Source organism: Anopheles arabiensis, chromosome 3 (assembly GCF_016920715.1).
Source record: "Anopheles arabiensis isolate DONGOLA chromosome 3, AaraD3, whole genome shotgun sequence".
Lineage (NCBI taxonomy): Eukaryota > Metazoa > Arthropoda > Insecta > Diptera > Culicidae > Anopheles > Anopheles arabiensis.
Genome location: NC_053518.1, coordinates 6,449,212 through 6,470,666, shown reverse-complemented (window position 1 = coordinate 6,470,666; position 21,455 = coordinate 6,449,212). Strand labels below are relative to the sequence as shown.

Sequence of the window (21,455 nt, the reverse complement as noted above, 5' to 3'; positions counted from 1 at the left end):
GAAGCCATGGATTGCTGCGGATCGGATGTTTTGTCAGCAACCCGTCTACCAAACACCTTTTGGATGTTAATTTTTCACTTTATTTAGGTCTACACACTGTTTGCTTAGATGTTTGTTTGCGTTCCCGTTCGCGATCATATACAAAATGCTTAGTAGCAGGCAGCAGCAGCAGCATACAGGAATTTATGCTGTGCCGCTTGTTGTCGACGGATGTACGGGGTGTCTGTGTGTTCCGTCCGTCCTACAAAAAACGGACCGAAAAAAGGATTTGTTTGCCCTTTTTGCTCATGATGCTGGGCGATTGTTCAACGTTTTGGTTTTTTTTCTCTCTCTTACATTCCATTCTTGGGCTTCTTACTTCACACTAATATCTACAACGTTTGTTCACTAAAGGGGAGGTATACCACACTTTTGGGGAGGGAAGGGGAAGGGGGAAGAGGTTTTTTTAAGTGCTTTTGTTCAGTTTTTTGTTGTAGTTGTCGCCAAATGTACTAAACTCTATTCGCGTATCTCTACTCTATGCTTTTTTGATACATCTGGCTTTCTAACTCTCTCTTTCTCTCTTGGGTTGATCGGGTTGATGAGCACCTGGCCATACAAACATACACACACAATCACACAAAATCACACACTGGACTGGCAGGGCAGAATTGTTGTACTGCAATAGAAAAAACTATTAAAAACTAACACACACACTCCAACCAAGAGAGTACATCGTTCGCGCAAACTGGTAAAACTTTCAGCACATTAGCTGTGCGGCGTGGTAGTAGTAAAAAAGATCGGTAAGCAGCATTTTCAATGTGTTTCTGTGTCTACATAGTTAACAAACGTGTAGTGTTGGTGTAGTGTGCTGCAGTGGCTGCAGGCAAAATAAACAAACAAAACAAAACACAATGCTTGTTTTTAACAAATACTTGCGAGTGTGCTGTGCTTCGAGATCATGATTCACCTCCCCCCAACGGTAGGACAGCAGCCCACATACATGGCCACATGGGAGCATGAATATGTAGATCGATCTCCTCGATTCTGGTAAACATTCGGTATCACGTTTTGGTTACGGTGGCTTAGGACTGTAGTCGTAGTAGTACTAGTAGTAGTAGTATTAGTATTTAGTTATTTAGTATTCAGTAGTAGTAGTAGTACTGCGCTTAATATGTTTCGCTATTTCGCTTATTTAATGATAATACACTGCCCCTAAAACTGATTGCAATTAACCTAAAGCTGTTAAGTATCTTCTCTATTGCACTCGTTCTCATTCCCTTCCCGTTCGCGCCGCTGAATCAAACACACACACACGCATGCAACATTCACACATATACAAACACACATTACACTCTCACATTCATACACAAACACGTGAAAATCATTCGAAATGGCTTGCTGCAAAGGACGCAATAGATGAATGTCTTTTCGAAAATCGAACCCCTCCCACCCTACTCCCACTTGCAGCAGTTGCAGTTTGCAAGTTTGGCTTACAAGATACCCCCACACGAGATCAGCTCAAGAGTCTTGCCATAGACGATGGCAGCACGGCCACGGCAAATTCACTAATTCACACCTACAATCTTATTAGCATTAATTAAACATTGTAAATAGAATTAAGTTTAAGCTAAAAAAAAATCTTAAACCCTCCGAATAAATCACGTGAAAAAGTGAGTTGTGCTGTTGCGTTTGCAGTGAGATTACTGAACGAAAAAACATAGAACAATCATTAAAAAAAACAAAACTCATTGATCTACGCATCATACGCTGGTCGCTTTGTGCACTGGGGGCAGCAGAAGCAGGCAAACACAAAAAGCTATCGTAACGTAATACCTTCTTCCCTACCTTAAACTCTTAAACAGATCAACAGAACCTTCGAGACACGATCACGACGTACATTGGTGAAGGTGGGATGAAAAGCAGAATCTAATTGGACTAATCTGCGGCGGACATAAAGCATGCGAATCATTTCCTTGACTACTAAGCAAATCCAATAAGAAAATGAAGCTAATAATACCTGTGCAAACGCTCCTCTCCCCGAATTCCCGAATTTGCTACCCCGTTTGGATCGGGAGAAAAAACCCCCCCGAGAAACAAAGGAACAAAATCTAACCAACAAGAATTTGCTATTTAACTCTCAATCACTCTGCCCAAAAGTCGTCTTTCCTTCGGTACCCGAGAGTTTGGTCGCTTGGTCGCGGTGTTCCACTAATTGAGAGCTTTCAGATTCCTTCCTCCATTCATTTCGTTTACTGCCGCTCGCGGTTCTGCTGTGCGAGCGGTTGCATCGGCACCTGCTCGTGGTGCACCTCGATGAAGGGTTGCCGTTCCGCCAGCGGGCCCACCACATCGACCGGTTCCGCTCGGAGATGCTGTTGCGGCTGCTGCTGCTGCTGATGATGATTGTAGTAGTGCAGGGGATGGTGACGTGGCGATGCTTGGCACACGCTTCCCCCGCCGGGCGAGCTGCGGCGTCGATTGTGCCGGCCACCGGCCGCTCGCTCATGGGACGGATAGCTGCCACCGGACGATGAGCGACCCCCCATCACGATCAACGCCGAGGCAAGCGCTAGCGTAATCTGGGCCTTTTGTTTCCCGGGCAGGCGCACAAACACGGTCCCGACGGCGGCATAATTATCCGCCGTTGGTTCCAGCGCTATCGGCCCAACGTCTTGCTGATGATGGTGCTGTTGCTGATGATGCTGCTGCTGATGGTGATGATGGTGATGATGGTGATGGTGATGGTGGGCGTGTGCTACGGTCGCACTACTGCCTGCACTACCTCCGGTGGAATGTTTCGACGATCGGCCACGCCTTCGCTGCGGTGCCGGTGTGGTGCCGCCACCCTCCGACGGGCATTCGAGCGATAGGTTCACCCGACCGAACGGACGCTTGGCCATGTGCAGCATCTCGACCACCTGGCGCCGACGCGCCCGGCGCATATCGGCGGCCTGTTTCGCTTTCCACGCCAGCACACAGATCGCCAGAAACAGGAAGAAGCACGAGAAAAACACGGAAAAGAACACAAACAGATGGATGTGCAGCTGGTCCTGGCGGAAGAACACCAGCCCGTAGCTGGCGGTCGAGCCGGGCCGGGCCCGCAGCGCGATGTAGAACTTGGTCTGGCCGAGTGCGTGCACCGTGTGGGGCAGCGTCACGACCAGCCGGTTCTTAAGGCCAAACACGCGCAGTATGGATTTGCACTGGCGCAGCGTAACGTACGTGATGAGATCGTGCGCCGTCCGGTCGGTCACGTGGAAGCCCTCGTTCAGCAGCCCGCCGCACACGGGGGAGCTTTTATCGCCCGCCAGCGGCTCTTCCGAGTATTTTATGTTCAGCGGATACATCTCGTCCGGCTGCGAGGTGGAGGAGGACAGGGGCGACCACAGCGTCGGGCCGGCGACGCGCTGCGGGAACGAAACGTACCGACTGTCGAGCAGGATGTCGTGATCGCCGGTGCTGGCGTTGGTATGCACTATGAACGACTCGTCCGTGGGGCTCATGTAGAAGTCCAGCTCACCCTGCGTCACGTCCACGATGAAGCGAATGTCGACGTTCATGTAGCGCGGCTGGATCACGAAAAATACCGTCTGGCCCGGCTTCAGCGGTTGCGGTTTGATTTTGCACTCGTCTGTAAAGGGAAAACAAACGTTCATTAAACATCGCCAATTTACTCTCGACCCATCGTTCACTTCACTTACCGATCGTTTTCGCGTCGAAGCACATGCGCGACTCGACCGTGATATGCTTGTAGCACTGATGCCCATTGTTCGGATGGCCCGAGTACGAATCGCGACACTTGGTGCACTGCAGCGACCAGCAGTTGAACGCGTGATTCTTGCCCTTCGACGAGCACGTGTTATCGCTCTCCGTGTTGTTCCCGCAGTTACACTTTTCGCCCGTCATCGGATCGCACATATCGCCGTGCCCGTTACACTCACAGGGCGAGCAAGCCTTCCCGGGCGTGGCCGACTTGCGGAAGTACCCGGGCACACACGTCTCGCACTGATCGCCGTCGGTGTAGTTGCCGCACCCGAGACAAATCGCGTCCGCCATCGGGCCCTCCGTCACCAGGCGCTTCAACTCCTGCCGGGACATGTTGCGCATGGTCGCTTCCTGTTCGCGCGCAATGCACAGATCCGTCTGCCCGTTGCAGTACTGCACGCACGGCACGCACGTGCCACCGTTGCGCGGATCGCCGACGTAAAACGGGAGACATTTGTCGCACTGCGCACCCATCGTGTTGTTGTGGCACTGGCCGCAACGATCGAGCTGGTCCGCGCCGGAACAGTTCGAGTGTCCGTTGCACTGGCACTGTATGCTGCAGTTCGCTCCGACATACCCAAAGTCACACCTGCACACGTCCGGTTCGGTGCAGGTGCCCCGCACACATCCCTGACTGCAAACGGGCACACACACGCCACCACTGCCACCGCCACCGCCTCCGAGGCTCGACGAATTGTACCCCGGCGCACAGACACACTCGTACCCGTGCAGATGGTCGACGCAGCGCTGCGACTTGGCATTGCAATTGTGATGCCCGTTGGCGCACTCGTTCTCCGGCGGGCACTTGAAGTAGTTCCACCCGAACGGTTCCGTCGTGTTGGCGGGCGCTTTGCTGCGCGTTTGATAGATGGCCGCACAGGTCGCACCGGCCGGATGGTTTGCCGGCCCATCGACCGACCCCTCCGTACAGACGCCGTCCCCGTCCGTGCCGTTGCGCGAGCACCAGCCACAGTACGCGTGGCGCAGGCAGCTCGAGCACTGCGTAAAGCTGGCGCACGGTTCCGGACAGTGCTGCGGATCGTTCGGGCTCACCACCAGCCCGCAGATGCCGCCCGAGCAGTACAGCGGCTGGAACGTTTGGGAAATGCACTCGTTCAGCTGCGTCGACCACAGACACTCGGACGACTTCACGCACGTGCTGCAGTTCCGGAACGCATTACACGGCAGTGGACAACGCTCGACCTTTGTGTCGTTTCGAGGTTCCGTTTCATCCTGCCGCTCCTGACAGCGGTACCGGGCTGCTGCTCCTCCTTGCTCCTCCCTTTCCCAGCTACAGCCCGGCAGCGCAAGACACGCCTCGCAATCATCCGCCAAACAGGAGCGCCCACCAGCCGTCCCCACCGGACACTCGTCCTGCAGAATGGCCGTCTGGTTGGCGATGCACCCATTGTACATGCCACAGTCAGCCGTCCGGTCCACGCAGCTAAACGTTGGATGACAGTCCGGGCACCACTTGCACGGTGACTCCTGCTCACCGTGCCACGGGTACGTGGCCAAACACGACGAGCAGGTAATGAACGACGCACACGTCCGCCGACCAATCCACTCGCTATCGCACGACGTACCACTGTTGAACGAGATCGTCCCATTGTACCCCTCGCAGGCATGGTACGATCCACCGGCCGAGTAGCAGTGTGACGCCGGCTCGCCCGGCATGCCCTTCACCGAGCAGAAGCTGCAGCCCGAGTACTGCCGGCAGAAGTACTTCGAACCGCTCCACAGCTCACACATGTCCGCCGGCAGATCGATGCGCGTCACCCGGCAGTGGTTGCTGCCGTCCCAGCCGGCCACGACATAAATCGAGCCACCGTCCGGGTCCTGTGCCATCGCTTGCGCGTACGTATGCCCGTAGCTGCCGCCCACCTTTTCCGCATCCTTCGCCAGCCGGATCCACTGATTGCAGCGGTACACGTACGCCACCATCACCTCCTCGCGGGCTAGCGATACCGTACCGTTGCCCGCGACACGTCCACCAAACACCAGCATGTAGTGTTCGGTTGCTACCGCGGAATGGAGATAGCGGGCCGGCGGCACGTAGTCCGGTCCGTGATGGATGAAGGACGGTAGCTCCGTCCAGCGGCGCGTAGGAATGCTGAACGCGTACAGTCGCTTCGAGACGGCGAGGTTGCCACTGTCGCCGATGCGTACGCCGCCGTACACGTACACGGCTGAGCTTTGCGCATGATAGACGGCTGTATGGCCGTAGATTCCACGTGGCGAAGAGCCGTGCGTGGTCACAACGGACCAGGTACCAGTTGCAACGTTAAACAACCACACGGAGCTTTGCAGACCGCCGCCACGTTCGCTGATAGAGTAGCCACCGATCAGCAAAAGTAGTTCTTCGCGTCCAACCGCCGTTAGGGTGTGTCCGGCAAGTGCTGGAGGGCGTGTTACGTTCTGTGGTACTACTAAGCTCCAGCGCTGTGTCTGGAGGGCAAACTGCCACAGGTCATCCAGGGTGCCGTTGCGGGATAGTCCGCCGTACACGTAGATCGCCTGTCGACTACCAATGATGTCCGCCGCGTGGTAGTAGCGACCCTGTGGCATGCGATCCTCTGGACTGGAGTCAACGGTCACCTAAAAAAGGAGAAAAAAATATTATTATACTAATTGGATCCAAAACAAGAGCGAATAAGTCCATACCTGCATCCAGGTGTTGTTCTTCGTATCAAACTGACGAATGTCGTTCAGCGGTCCGTGCGATAGCGAGTATCCGCCAAACATCCACAACGATCCCCGCCGATCGGCAACCAGCGAGTGGCCGAACCTTGGCAGCGTCTTGCGCAAATGCTCAAAGCTATCCGACACCAGGTACGAGTTGAACAGCTCCGTAAACACAACGCTCGACGGCTTCACGGCGAGCGAGCAATCGTCCCCACCGTACCCGGGCGCACAGATACACCGCCCGTACCCATTGTCGCACGTGCCGCGCTTGCTCTCCTCATTACAATCCGACGGACAGATGCGCATCATGCAGCGTGGCCCGGTGAACCCCTTCGGACACACGCACCGCCCATCGTCCGAGCAGAGGTACGGCCGCTGACAGCTTGCCGCGGCACAGCTCAGCACGGAATAGATCGCGTTGAAACCCTGCTCCGGCGAGGGACCCTTCTTAAAGTGGACGGTCAAATGGCCGGAGCGTGCTTCGGCGATCCACGAGCCACGATCCTCGCTGCAAAACACCGCAATTAGCTGCTTCTGCTGCGCGACACCCGTCAAATCGGGCAGTCCGTCGTACACGTACACCGCATTCTCTCCGCACGTCACGTTCATGCGCTCCGGTTCGATCTCGATCTGTATAATCGCGTTGCGCAGCTCGGTCGACAGAGCGGTGGTTCCTCCCGCTCCTCCTGCTGCTCCACCACCACCACGCCCCTGTGGACTCACGATCCAGAGACATTCGCGCGTTTCCTGTCCACTCCAGCTCGACCGGTACGACTGAAACGAGCCCAGTCCCTGCGTACCGACCTGCGTCAGTACGCCACGCGACGCACACTGATGGTAGCACTGGCCACCGTCCTTCGGATCGCCGTAAAAGTTCCGATTGCACATCTCGCACCGCAAACCCTCGGTGTAATCCTGACAGTAGCACTCGCCCGTCTTCGCGTCGCAGATGCCGAGCGCCACATTCCCGTGCCCGTTGCAGTCACACCGCTGGCAACCAGCCTCCGTCGTCGCATTGCCAAAGCTGCCCGGGCTGCACCGCTCGCAGAACTCCCCCTCCGTCCAGTTCAGGCACCGGTCGCACCGGCCCACACCCTGCAGACAGGTGGAGTGATTGTTGCACGCACAGTTCACACTGCACCCGACACCGGTCCAGCCGAGATCGCACACACACCGAAAGTCGGGCGCGCCCGAACAATGGCCATGGACGCACGTTTCGTAACAGGTCTGCCGGCAGTAGCGCACACCATCGCCGACGAACCCTTTCCGGCACTTGCAGCTGTACGAGCCGTGCGTGTTGCTACACTCCGCCTGCTCGTGACAGTCGTGCAGTCGCAGCTCACACTCATCCACATCCGGACACTGGGCGTACGCCCAGCTCGTCCGTACCGGTTGCTCCTCCGTGGCGTTCGTCGCCCCCAGCAACAGCAGCTGTCCCCTTTCGCATATCCCCTGCGCCGACCGGTTAAAGTCACCCTGCATGCACACACCGTTGATCGGATTGTCCGTGTCGTAGCACCAGCCACAGCTAAGCGAGCGCAAACAGTACGAACAGTTCTGATAGCTCGCGCACGACTTGCACTGCTGCACCATCGGTACACTCGTCCCGTCCTGCTCTACTGTCGGCGGTCCACCGAGCGGAAGCGTTTGGTCGAGCCACTCCCGGCACATCCCGAACTGATACTCGCTCGTGTACACCGAGAAGGAGAAACACTGACTCGTCGCTTCACACCACACGCACCGGCCACGATCGTTCAGACACGAGGAACAATCCGTCCGCAGGTAGCACGGCACGGGACACTGGTCAAGCGTTCGTACGGCCGCCTCCGACCGTCCCTTCCGCGCACAGGTCGCATCCTCCGTCCACCATTCGCACTGATTGCCCGAGTGTCCAATACACTGCTCGCAGGACACAAAGTTCGAGCAGTTCGAGCAGTGTGCCGGCTGGATCGTTAGATAGCGCCAGTTCAAACCCCGCCGGCAGGATTCCGATTCGTTCGCCTTGCGCGACAAGCAGCTGCCCGTAAGCTCACACCAACCGCACGACGAGTCGGACAGACACTCCAGACAGTTGCTGTACGCTCCGCACGCCGTCCCGTTGGCGTACGGTTCGAGAAATTCGAACGTGAACGCTTGCAACACTCCGCCGTAGAAGTGCTGCAGACTCATCTTGCTCAAATCCGGATGATGGCCGTGGTGGTGATGATGATGTCCGCCCGATCCACCGTAATATCCGCCCGCCGTCCGGCTGTTTCGCTGGGCCTGAAAGTCGACCAGTATGTTGGCCCGATCCGTCCACTTCACCATGCCGCAAACGCTTTCGTTCGCGGTGATGTTCGTCGATACCATCGTATCCAGCGCAAGCGTCGTGAGGGGTGCATTGGCAGAGTGATCCGCTTTGCGGCGTGTCTGTGACAACACCTGTACAGTGCGTAGAACCGCGTCCGCATGACTAACACACGCTTGCAGCAGCGCCATCGATTGATCCGTCATCGGGGGGAAGCGAATGAAGCCAAGCAGTCGGGCCACCACCTGCCCACCGAGCTGCTGTTCCGTCGGTGTGTTTGTGGGTGGGGAGGTAAAGTCGGCCATGGTCGCGTTCACGATCATCACCGCATCCGGCATGGACACGTTCATCGGATGGAGATACTTCAGAAAGGTCAGTCCCGGCCGCTTGTCCTGCGATGTGCATTCGTTCGGCTTTGTCACCTCCGTGCCTTTGGAGCCCCACCAGCCCGGCTTCTGGGACGGTGTGTCCTCCCCGCACACGCCGTAATTGTCGTCCTTGTGATGGCAGCGAGCGTTCTGCACGCACCAGGTGCACCGATCGAGTCCAAGCTTGTGCGCAATCGACTGCATGTGCAGCAGATGCTGTCCACCTTTCCGTACCCGTTCGCCACCTTCATCCAGCGTGGACGTTCCGTGCACCAGGCACGAGTGACAATCGCCCAACACTGAACAGATGCCCTTGCAGCGCGTTGTCTGCAGATTGGTGGTACAGTTCGCTCCAATCGTCCTGCCATAGCATACACTGTCCGCCGAGCACCAGCCACACTCCAGATCCGCCAAACACTCGTTGAACGACGTGTGCCGTGGACAGGCCGCTTCCGGTGCAAACGCCACATCATCGTGCACCACCAGCATCAACGGCAGCGTGTACGCAAGCAGATCCCCGTTCACATTGCCATGGTAACCACCGACGACGAGCAGCGTATTGCCTCGTCGCACCGCGGCGGCATGCGCAAACACTCCCTGCTTCTTCGGATACCGGAACTTACTCCCTGGACCGGGACCCAGCACTTCCGGATTGATCCAACTGTGGCATCCGAGATGGTACAGATACATCTGGTTATCGTAGCATATTTCCTCCTTGTTGTGTTTGTGCGAGTACCCGCCGAACACGAGCAGATAGTTGCCGATAATGTTCGTCGTGTGGAACGCCCGCTCGCGCGGTGCATACCCATCGTGCAGTGCGGTCCGCGGGTACTGCAGCTCCGCCCAGTGCTTGTGGTCCAGCTGAAACGCAAACATTCGCTCGGAAAGGCGCGAAAAGCGGGCCACATTCGCCACCAGTCCACCGTACACGATGAGCGAGTGCGTTGCGCGCTGATAGGACGTCGTGTGCGCCACCATCCGCACGTCGAGCGATTTGCCACCACGCGGTATCACCTCTTCCCATGCGTCCTCCTCCGGCGCGTCCGGCACGAGCCGTATCCGGAACAGCTTGGACGAGAATTCACCGTCCTCCATCGCACCGCCAAACACGTACAGAAACTCTCCGGCAAGAGTTAGCGTGTGGCGGGTAAGGGCTGGTGGTCGTATCGAGGAGTCCGTTGCCCGCTCGAACCAACTGCCCCCGTTGTGAGACGCATTGTACAGCCATAGGTCGTTGGCGAGCTCACCACTGGCAAGCTTTCCACCGAAAATTACAAACCCATCGGCGACGGCAGCCGCTGCATGACCGTACCGGCCTGTCGGGCGCGATCCATTCGAGAGTCCTTCACCGTACCCAATTCCCGTCCGGTTGTCCGAGAGTGTATATATAACATTGCTCAGGAAGTTTGGCTCCCGGGAAAGGCGTTCTGATTCCTCCTCCAGGAACTGTGCCCGACGGAGCAGCTTTTCCTCCTCGGACGACGGTTCGGTGTGGTTTTGGTCCACCCGAATACCCCACTCATCCTCCCACTGGTTGCGCTCGAACCGAAACACGTACATACTGTCAAACACCTCGTTCAGATTGTATCCGCCGAACACGTACAGTGCGTCGGCTGGTTCGTAGTAAATGGCGGTATGTGCCGCCCTTGGTGGCAATCCATTTTTAGAGTTGGAAAGCCAATGCCACTCTTTCGGGGCAGGGTTGGAGCGATGTAGTCCGCACGACTGTCCCAGGTAATCCTACAAAGCAGAAAGAGGACGAGTGTTCGGTGAAAGTTCATGAGCTACAGGTGTAATTTGAATGCAAAATCCTTACCTTTGAACATTCACAACGATCACCGGCACAGGTCCCCCGGCTTTCGCCCACTCCACACCGTTCGGGACACGCATCTAGGCTGCAATCGCTTCCAATCCACCCTCGATCGCATACGCACACATGGTCCACGCATCGCCCATTCCCGGTACAATTGTTCGGACAGTTGGTAACGGAAAACTCTGCCCGAAAGCCCTCCAGCACGTAGTTTGTGTCGCTGTACAGTAAAATTAGCATCTATTGGAGAGGGGGATCAGAAAGAGAGCGTTATGACGATGAGCGAAACATCCAATTATGCGACAGAGAAACAAAACCAATACTTACACTGCCCGAGCTAGCGATCACGTGCTGCGGTTCCGTGTTGCCACTAAAGCTACCCAGCAGCGGGGACCGGAACGAGTCGCCATCGTAGATGAAGATATAATCGTACGAGCACTCGGTGCCCATGCTGCGGAATTTGAGCGTTATAAATTGACTATCATTTTGCGCCCTTATCAACCACTCGCAGTGAGAGTCCTGGGGGGGAAACAAACAAAAAATCATTAGATAACGATCAAAAAGTGCTCTAATAGCTTCCTCTCCACCCTCTTACCTGTGTGTAATTAGAACCGGCCGGACCATCGCTGATCTCCCCGTACGATTGGGTGAATATTCGACGCGTTTTGTCGCACGATTGTCTTGCCGTTTGCAGTTTGGCCAGCGTTAGCCCGACGTGTACGTACGGCAGTAGCAGCTGCACCAGCACCACCAGCCACACCATCGTATGCATTTTTTGCCCAACCCGCTGATGACCCATTGTTTTTGTCGTCTTCGCTGTCCTCGCCTCCTGCTCTATTCGCTTCCGTTTGCTTCTCCATCCGTGCGCCTGCTTTGATCGCCGTGGTCGTGGTGGCGATGCATCATCGTGTATCGTAGGGCCGATGGTGGTGGGACGTTTTCTACCGTGTGTGGTGGTGCAGGTGGTTCGCGGTGACAGTAAGTGGCTCATCTCCATCGGGAAGGTGCAAGTCGTCGTGACTAATTACGACCTTCGCCACCCGCCGCCTACAGCATCCGGCGTCTCCGCATGGGAAGAAGCTTTAGTGACGCTGCGCTGCGTGTTGCCTGTGCTGTTGCGTAGACAAATAATTAATTTCATCAAAGGTGGCGCGCGCTGCCACTACAATTGCTGGCGGAAGTGTTTTACTGCCTCCTGCCGAACCTGCTTCTCCTGTTGGAGCTTTTCCCGAACATGACGACAAGGGTTTTGTCTTACAATTTTCTACAATAAATAGTTCATTCGGGATATCGAAAAACCCGTGTCACACTGTGCCACCCCTCTTGCGATGCCAGTCACTCGGTGGGATATCTATGATCTGGGACAGCAGACACACATTCCGTCGCTAACACTGGCACAACTGCAGCGCAGATTTGCTGCTACGGCCCATCTTTGAATACGGCGGGGGGAGGGGTTGATAGTGTGGAATACACATGGAAGCACCGAGGAGCGTGTAAGTTCTTATCAAATTCTTGGTAACTATTAGCTATTGGTAGCGGCCGTATAAACAAACATCCACCCCGTTTGCTTCGCCAATGTTTGGACTAAACACACGCACACTCACACGCACAAACACACCAATCTTTCTGCTGACACTAATTTTTCCACCTAAAACAACACAATCCTCTTGTACGTCGTTTTGCGCTCCCTCGGGGACCAACCTGCCCTTCCGTTCCCACTTCCGTCCGGTCCCGTGGTGGGAGTGGGTGGAAATTCAACACACAACGGTATGCACTTGATTGCACTGATATGTAAACATTGTTGTTGCTGGTTTACGGCTTCCGTTCCAGAGCGAGAGACGCTGCCGAAATGTGTCCTTAGGTAGCGATTGATTTCGACTCAAAGAAAACGACCCATTTCTTCAAGGCAAAAATCTACAACAACCACCCTCCGTGTGGGAGAGGACCTCCTTTGCCGTTTTTTGCTGCTCCGAGCGGGGTGATGCTGTCAAAACTGGTCAAAGCAACACACAGCCGAGCGCTGAAGTGTCACGTACACGAGAGGCAATCGTTCAGTGGCATCATGTAAGGTGAATTAAGCGGGTATAATGCGGCTAATATGGGGAGACAATACATTAGAAGAAATAAAGAATAAATTTGTACAAAAAGGATGGTTTTGCATCATTTTCCCCCTGAAACAGGGGCACTAAAACAAAAGGTAAACAGTACACGTGTAGTTGCGCCTTCATTTACCATCTGTCAATGAAGAAAAAACAAATCCGCGCGACGTGTAGTCGCTGCTACAGTTTTCCTACTGTTTCGGTGTGCGATAAGTGTGTGCCGATAAGAACGCGTTCTCCCTTCTCTGTGTGTTAACAAATCTACCGCAAACCGCTGATTAATCACGCAGCAATAAAAGAAATCAAATCTCCTCTCTCCGACTAGAAAATGCGGGCGTCCGCTGATTGTGCTGCCTGCTGCCGGAATCATTCCCTGTCCCAGCTGCTAGAGTGACCGGACGGTAGAGTGTTTTTTCTCACCCTCACCACCACTTCAAAAAAACCTTTGCAGTGGTGAAGCGGTGGAGGCCCTTTACCCACCCACCGTGTGTAGTTTTATCCTTCCCCGGGCAGTAATGCCCTCTGGTACTAATTAATTGCTCGTGTGCATCGTGTGACATTGTGCAACGCAACAGCGAGCGAGGACCCGTGAATTGCGCACCGAGCCGCGAGGCTCATCCCCCGCGCGGGCCCCGCGAAGGAGAGGATGAATGTAGAACTGCGCGACTTCGAGATTAGTGACTCGGAAACCGAACTGCTCATCGAACCAGCGACTGCCCGGGCCAACCGACTGAACGGCCGTTCGTTTCGCAATCGTCGCCAGGAATCGTTCAAGCTGGGGTCCTTCCTGAAGAAACTGTGCTGGTGAGTAGCCAAGCCTACGCGATAAGGCAAAGTTGTTGTTGATGGTGGTGGTGGTGGTTGTGGTATCAAGAAAAAAACAGTTCACAAAAAGTGGAAAGGAATGTTCCTAAAGAAAAAAAAAACGTTGGAATGCATTCGGTCATTGTGGCTCTATTCCTTTCTTTCCCATTCCCCCTGATTTTTCCGCACTTGTTTCATCAGATGATGCGACAGAAGCAACAGCAACAACAAAAAAAACAGCAAAATCAAAACATTCTTGTAAACAACACCGTTTCCTTTCTTCAACTGTCAAAACGGCGCAGCGTGCCGGTGTGTGCGTGTCATCATCACACAGCACGCACACAGTCGCGATCTGGTCGCGAAAAAAGCAAAACAGTCAACAAAAAGATAGACAGTTGTTCTTCTTTTTTTTCTCTCTCTTTCCTCCAAACCGAGGGAAACGTCATCCACGGAGTATCGCATTTCTGCTACACTGCTGCTGATTGCGTTTCGCGAAAATTCATCAAGCAAAAACCCCCGACACCGACTGTTGTTGTGTTCCTGTCCCCGTTTCCCATTGAACCGCACTGTGGATGTGTGGATGGTAGTGTAAGAAAAGGGGTGAAAAGTGAAACAATCCCTCGGCATCGCTGCCGTGTCTCTTTATTACAACAGCCCCACTCCCCCCCACACACTCCGCGGATAAGACAATAAACGGCCACCAAAATTCATGAGCTACAGGTAATCCGGGACGCGATGGAGGACGCCCCACCGCACGGTCACATTCCATCCGCACCGGTCACGAAGGAAACGATACCGCTCATCGAGAAGGCACCGAAGACGCGCTGGTTCAGGTAATGCCCACCCTCCACGGCAGAGGACTGTCGGTCTCCGCAAGCTCCCTTCCATCCAGAGAAGAAAAGGCCCTTCCGTCGTAGTGCTAGAATGTTGTTCCGGGTGTGCTTGCCTGGTTGGGCTTATCAGTCACCATTAGCTTAGAAGCGGAAGAAGCGCTGTGGAGGAGCGAGGAAAGTGTCATTATTCAGGCCACTCAACACAGGGCACGATGAGTCATCGGGCGGCGGGTTGGGTTGTAATGTAATTCCGTGATGGAAAGTGCGTTCGTTTGTTGCACAACGCGCAAAAGGCGGAAATGAAATCACCACCAGCTGACGCGTTGTAAAATTAAGCTTCAAAATTAGTTTAATGTCTCGCTTTCACACCGTAAATACCGATTTTCTATTACGTTTTTTCACGTTCAAGGACTCTGCGCTACGTTCGTCGTCATTATTTATCGATTTCCTTACCACCTACTTACATGACTTCATTTCTCCTGTTTCTCTCTCTCTTTCCATCTCCCTCCACTTTCCCTAGCTGCTGGTGCTGGGCCTGGCGGAAATGGTGCGCCTCGAAGGAGCTGAAGCCCCGCACGATCTACATCGGGCGGCCGCTGACGGAAAAGTTCCCGCCGAACGAGATCCGCAACCAGAAGTACAACTTCTTCACCTTTCTGCCGCTGGTGTTGTTCGAGCAGTTCCGGTTCTTTCTCAACCTGTACTTCCTCATCATGGCGGTCAGCCAGTTCATACCGGAGATCCGGATCGGCTACCTGTACACCTACTGGGGTCCGCTCGGGTTCGTGCTGGCGGTGACGATCTGCCGCGAGGCGGTCGACGATCTGCGCCGGCACAAGCGCGACCGGGAGGTTAATTCGCAAAAGTACAAGCGCTTTGTGAGTGCGGACAAACCACCGGAATCGGTATCGTCGTCGAAGCTGCGCGTTGGCGATATTATTATGGTGGAAAAGGATGAGCGAGTGCCGGCCGATTTGATACTGCTGCGTACGAGCGACAAAAGTGGGGCCGTTTTCGTGCGTACCGACATGCTGGACGGGGAGACGGACTGGAAGCTGCGGTTGGCCGTTCCGGCAACACAGAAGCTGGCGTCTCACGGAGAGCTGCTGACGGTGAATGCTTCGCTATACGTGGAGAAGCCGCAGCGAGACATTCACACGTTCATCGGGACTTACTCGAAGGTTGGTAGCATCGATCGGTATCGCAAGATCATTTGTAGTACGGTTTTACTCAACCTTTATCCCTTTTTTTTAGCACGGAGGAACGGAAGATGAAGGTTTGAATGTGGAAAATACGCTGTGGGCAAACACCGTCGTCGCTTCCGGCACGGCCGTCGGGATCGTTATCTACACTGGCAGCGAAACGCGCAGCGTCATGAACAACTCCCAGCCCCGCTCGAAGGTCGGACTGCTCGATCTGGAAATTAACAATCTCACCAAGGTGCTGTTCTGTGCCGTGATCGGCCTGTCGTTTGCGATGATGTGCCTGAAGGGCTTCAACGGCCCCTGGTACCGGTACATGTTCCGGTTTGTGCTGCTGTTTTCGTACATCATCCCGATCAGCCTGCGGGTGAACCTCGACATGGGCAAAGCCTTTTACTCGTGGCAGATACAGAACGACGATGAAATTAAAGGTACGGTTGTGCGCTCCACCACCATCCCGGAGGAGCTCGGCCGCATGTCGTACCTGCTGACGGATAAAACGGGCACGCTGACGCAAAATGAGATGATATTTAAGAAAATCCACGTCGGTACGGCCGCTTACGGGCGCGACACGTTCCCCATGGTATCGGCCGCTATACAGTCGGTGTATGGGACGCTTTCCGCACCGGCTGACGCTTCTCCCGAAGACCACGGATCGGAGTATCAACCCCGGCTGCGCAAACCGGACGGTTGGCGCATCTGGGAGTCGGTGAAAGCGCTCGCCCTCTGTCACAACGTGACGCCCGTGTACGAAAGCAACAACGGCAACGGTGGAAGCGGCTCCATATCGTCCACGTCCGACCGGCGCCAGTCACCGGCGCGTTCCATCTCCGTCGAAAGCCAGGCGGGGGAACCGTCCACCAGCAAGCCAGCGACGACGGAGAAAACCTACCAGGCGTCCAGCCCGGACGAGATCGCGCTGGTCAAGTGGACGGAATCGGTCGGGCTGACGCTGGTGCAGCGCGACCTCAACCACATGACGCTGCAGATCCGCGACGCAACGCACGAGGCGCGCGGCACCAGCATGAACGAGAACGCTTCCATCAACACGACCGTCACGAACCTGTCGGTAAACTCGAAAACCGACCTCAACTCACCCTCGAGCGGGGGCAGTGTAACGTCGCTAAACTCCATCATTGCCGCCGGTGCACCCGGGCTGATGAAGTACCAAATATTGCAAACGTTCCCGTTCACGAGCGAAAACAAGCGCATGGGCATCATCGTGCGCGAGCTGAACGGGGGTGAAATCACCTTCTACCTGAAGGGGGCCGACGTTGTGATGTCCGGCATCGTGCAGTACAACGACTGGCTGGCGGAGGAAAGCGGGAATATGGCGCGCGAAGGCCTGCGGACGCTTGTGGTCGCGAAGAAGGTGCTGTCGGAGGAGCAGTACAACGACTTTGTGATGCGTTACAATGCGGCCAAAGTGAGCGTAACGGACCGGGTGGCGAAGGTGGCCGCCGTCATCGAGAGTCTCGAGCGGGAGATGGAGCTGCTCTGTCTGACCGGGGTGGAGGATCGGCTGCAGGATCGGGTACGGCCGACGCTTGAGCTGCTGCGCAATGCTGGCATCAAGATTTGGATGCTGACCGGCGATAAGCTCGAAACGGCCACCTGTATCGCGAAGTCGTCGCACCTGGTCGGGCGCAACCAAAGCATACACGTGCTGAAGAGTGTGCTAACCCGCACCGATGCCCATCTGGAGCTGAACCAGTTCCGCAGGAAGCAGGACTGTGCGCTGGTCGTGTCGGGCGAAAGTCTCGAGGTGTGCCTGCAGTACTATCAGCCCGAGTTTATGGAGCTGGCGACGGCCTGTCCGGCGGTGGTGTGCTGTCGCTGCAGCCCCACCCAGAAAGCGCAGGTCGTCTCGCTAATTCAAAAGTACTCGAAAAAGCGCACCTGTGCAGTGGGCGACGGTGGCAACGATGTGAGCATGATCCAGCAGGCCGACGCCGGCATTGGCATTGAGGGGCGCGAAGGAAAGCAAGCGTCGCTGGCGGGCGACTTTAGTATACCGCAGTTCTCGCACATTGCACGGTTGCTGATCGTGCACGGGCGACGATCGTACAAGCGGTCGGCCGCACTGTCCCAGTTCGTCATCCATCGGGGGCTGATCATCTCCACCATGCAGGCCGTCTTTTCGGCCGTCTTCTATCTGTCGTCGGTGGCACTGTACCAGGGCTTTCTGATGGTGGGGTACGCGACGCTCTACACGATGTTTCCGGTGTTTTCGCTCGTGCTCGATCAGGACATTAGTGCGAACATTGCGATCACGTACCCGGAGCTGTACAAGGAGCTGTCGAAGGGGCGCAGCCTGAGCTACAAAACCTTCTTCATGTGGGTGTTGATCAGTATCTATCAAGGTAATGGAGGCGTGGTTAAATGTATGACAAAGATCGTTAAAAGCGTGTGTGTTATTCTTCCCCTCCACAGGCGGTGTGATCATGTACGGTGCGCTGATTCTGTTCGAGGACGAATTTATTCATATCGTGGCAATCAGCTTCTCGGCCCTCATTCTAACGGAGCTGATAATGGTTGCGCTAACCATCCGCACGTGGCACAAGTAAGTCGTTCGTTCGTTCGGTGTTTGTTAGGTTGTTGGTGATAAGATAATGGCGTGCTGTGGTTGTTAAAACACAAACAAAAACGATCTTTTCCCGTTCCAGATTGATGGTCATAGCAGAACTGTTCAGTCTGGTGCTTTACATAGTCTCTCTTGCCGTGTTGCATGAATATTTCGGTAAGTATAGATTAGTGATGGGTAGAGTTGACATAATCCAGAATTGATTCCTGATCCGGCTCCGAAAATTTCGGAGCCGGCTCCGGAAAGGAGGTCCGTCCCAGCATTATCCGGAGCCGTTTGGGATCATTCAGAGCCGCTCGGAGTCGTCTGGAGTCGTCTGAAGTCATCAGGAGTCATCCAGAGTCGTCGGAGGTCGTCTGGAGATATCCGAATTTGTCCGGAGTCGGCCAAAGATGGCCAGTGCAATGTTTCGGACGATCTCGGACGACTCTGGACGACTACGGATGACTTGGGAAGACTCTGACTTCAGGTGGCTCCGGCCTGTGGACTGTGGATGACTGTGGACAACTCTGGACAACTCTGGACAACTCCGGACAACTCCGGACAACTCCGGATAACTCCGGACAACTCCGGACAACTCCGGACAACTCCGGACAACTCCGGACAAGTCCGGACAACTCCAGACAACTCCAGACAACTCCGGTCGACTGTGAACAACTTAGGATGACTCCGGGCGACTCCGGTTGACTCTGACTCCGGACGTCTCTGGATGACTCTGACTCCAGACGACTCTGACTCCGGACGACTCCGGACGATTCCGGACGATTTCGGACAAGACCGGACGACTTCGTACAACTCCGGACGACTCTGGACAACTCCGGATGACACTGGACGATTCCGGACAACTCCTGACAACTCCGGACGACTCTGACTCCGGACGACTCCGGACGACTCCGAACAACTCCGGATGACTCCGGACAACTCCGGACAACTCCGGTCGACTGTGAACAACTTAGGATGACTCCGGGCGACTCCGGTTGACTCTGACTCCGGACGTCTCTGGATGACTCTGACTCCAGACGACTCTGACTCCAGACGACTCTGACTCCGGACGACTCCGGACGATTCCGGACGATTTCGGACAACTCCGGACGACTTCGTACAACTCCGGACGACTCTGGACAACTCCGGATGACACTGGACGATTCCGGACAACTCCTAACAACTCCGGACGACTCTGACTCCGGACGACTCCGGACGACTCCGAACAACTCCGGACGACTCTGAACAACTCCGGATGACTCCGGACAACTCCGGACAACTCCGGACAACTCCGGACAACTCTGGACAACTGTGAACAACTCCAGACAACTCCGGACGACTGTGAACAACTCAGGATGACTCCGGGCGACTCCGGATGACTCTGACTCCGGACGACTTTGGATGACTCTGACTCCAGACGACTCTGACTCCAGACGACTTTGACTTCAGACGACTCTGACTCTGGACGACTTCGGACGATTCCGGACAACTCCGGACGACTTCGGACAACTCCGGATGACTCCGGATGACTCCGTACTATTACAGACAACTCCAGACGACTCCAGACAACACCGAATCCGGAAGACTCCGATACCGACTCCGGGCGAAACTAGTGGTTCCGATATTGCCGGAATCAGATCGGAGTCGTGGGTGCGCTCCAGAGGCCACACCACTAGTATAGTCCCCTCGGGATGGACGATCATTTGCCTAATTTTTCTAATACCTCTCCTCTCCTTTCCTTTCAGACTGGGAGTTCATCTGGTCGTGGGATTTCCTGTGGAAAGTGCTGGTCATCACGCTCGTCTCCTGTCTTCCGCTGTACATTCTAAAATTCCTGCGCAAAAAGTTCTCACCACCATCGTACTCAAAGCTCTCGTAAAGTGTGTGTGTGTCTGTCTGTGTCTGCGGCGTACGGTGCGTCACGTTGTTTTTGGTTTTATTTATTTATTTCCTACCTTTTCTGTCAAACAGTCTCGCGCTCGTTGGCGTTTTGGCGGCTCAGCTGGGAGCGCAAAACTTTAAATCACTACCTTTTACATATTATAAAACGCATATACACTGTATTAGTAATTAGTTCACCGCAAGCTTAGTTAATACTACTAGTGTATCCCGTTTGATGACCGTGTTTTGCCTCAAAGTATTAGACGAAACGGTTTTAGCACGGTTTAAGCTCGAGATCGGAGAGACAATTGTATGCTTAGGGAGGTTTCCACTTTAAAAGCCAATGCGCACTGTATTGTTATGTATACATATATTTACTTTGAACGTGATATTTTCTCCCCCCACTTCAAGCACAGGTCCAGGTGTATGTGTTCTAATTCGTTGGTTTTATCTACCCCTTTTGCCACACTGGTTGTTGAAGCAAACCGCGAGTGAGAAACAGTGTGCGCAGTGTGTGTTTATGTGTGATGAGTTGAGGAAGAAAGGAAATATTATTTAAAAACACACATTATACAGTCGTCAGTTGTGATCAATGCTAGAGAAAGAGAGGTAGAGCAGCAGCAGCAGCAACGGCAGTGCGCATAACAACAAGAGCGCATAACATTTGTTAAAACAAAAAAACACGGTGTCTAAACGAATATCAACGCCTTCGGCAGTCGAACGTTAGTTACAGGTTCGCAGATGAACAGTTTTTTAAAAATGATATAAAACCGTAAACCATATTTGAGCGTTCATTTTTACTAAAGAGAAGAAACAAAAGGAAGTAACATCATTAAAACAATTAATACGAATATACACGCACACCCAAATCAAACTACACGCAAACCCCACGCAGCATTAAACAAAGAGAAAAGGAGAAAAGTTAATAGGAGGGTGAAATGTACTGTCGAGGAAGGCCACCTTACCGCAAAACAATGAACCAACCACTATCCTATACTACCAAGCCCCGAGGGCTTGCGACAAACAAGAGTCGAACTGTTTCACTCCAATCGAACGCGGAGGCAGAGAAGAAATCATAAGCAGGCAAAATAAATGAACTAACTAAAGTAAATTAATTAAGCCACTACGTGTACGCTCGAAACACTGTTCCGGAAATGAAGAAAGAACCAACCG

At 54.3% G+C, this 21,455-nt stretch overlaps 2 protein-coding genes across 4 annotated transcripts; one reads left to right on the top strand and one right to left on the bottom strand.

The window, feature by feature from the left end:
* Window positions 1-66: 66 nt before the first annotated feature.
* On the bottom strand, window positions 67-12,732 carry LOC120905144 (multiple epidermal growth factor-like domains protein 8). Its single transcript, XM_040315959.1, has 6 exons — window positions 11,493-12,732; window positions 11,225-11,416; window positions 10,904-11,137; window positions 6,412-10,827; window positions 3,684-6,345; window positions 67-3,613 (listed from the first exon to the last, which is right to left on the bottom strand). Exons 1-6 carry the CDS (start codon window positions 11,892-11,894, stop codon window positions 2,232-2,234), a joined length of 9,288 nt encoding a protein of 3,095 aa, XP_040171893.1. The 5' UTR covers window positions 11,895-12,732; the 3' UTR covers window positions 67-2,231.
* A 431-nt stretch (window positions 12,733-13,163) lies between these two features.
* LOC120900519 (probable phospholipid-transporting ATPase IIA) lies at window positions 13,164-21,401 on the top strand. Of its 3 annotated transcripts, XM_040307621.1 has the most exons (7): window positions 13,164-13,243; window positions 13,322-13,800; window positions 15,154-15,814; window positions 15,888-18,198; window positions 18,269-18,398; window positions 18,502-18,575; window positions 20,147-21,401. In XM_040307621.1, exons 2-7 carry the CDS (start codon window positions 13,643-13,645, stop codon window positions 20,278-20,280), a joined length of 3,468 nt encoding a protein of 1,155 aa, XP_040163555.1. In that variant the 5' UTR covers window positions 13,164-13,243; window positions 13,322-13,642; the 3' UTR covers window positions 20,281-21,401. The 3 variants fall into 3 exon arrangements, with proteins under 3 accessions (XP_040163555.1, XP_040163554.1, XP_040163556.1); XM_040307620.1 differs by having other exon boundaries at window positions 13,181-13,800; XM_040307622.1 differs by lacking the exons at window positions 13,164-13,243; window positions 13,322-13,800 and adding an exon at window positions 14,212-14,633.
* The last annotated feature ends 54 nt before the right edge of the window (window positions 21,402-21,455 follow it).

Coding starts and splice junctions, on each gene's coding strand:
- LOC120905144 (XM_040315959.1), bottom strand. CDS start 11,894: ATGGAGATGAGCCACTTACTGTCACCGCGAACCACCTGCACCACCACA. Junction 11,138..11,224: donor TGATCGCTAGCTCGGGCAGT/GTAAGTATTGGT, acceptor CCTCTCCAATAG/ATGCTAATTTTACTGTACAG. Junction 10,828..10,903: donor ATCGTTGTGAATGTTCAAAG/GTAAGGATTTTG, acceptor TCTGCTTTGTAG/GATTACCTGGGACAGTCGTG.
- LOC120900519 (XM_040307621.1), top strand. CDS start 13,643: ATGAATGTAGAACTGCGCGACTTCGAGATTAGTGACTCGGAAACCGAA. Junction 15,815..15,887: donor TCATCGGGACTTACTCGAAG/GTTGGTAGCATC, acceptor CCTTTTTTTTAG/CACGGAGGAACGGAAGATGA. Junction 18,576..20,146: donor CGTGTTGCATGAATATTTCG/GTAAGTATAGAT, acceptor CTTTCCTTTCAG/ACTGGGAGTTCATCTGGTCG.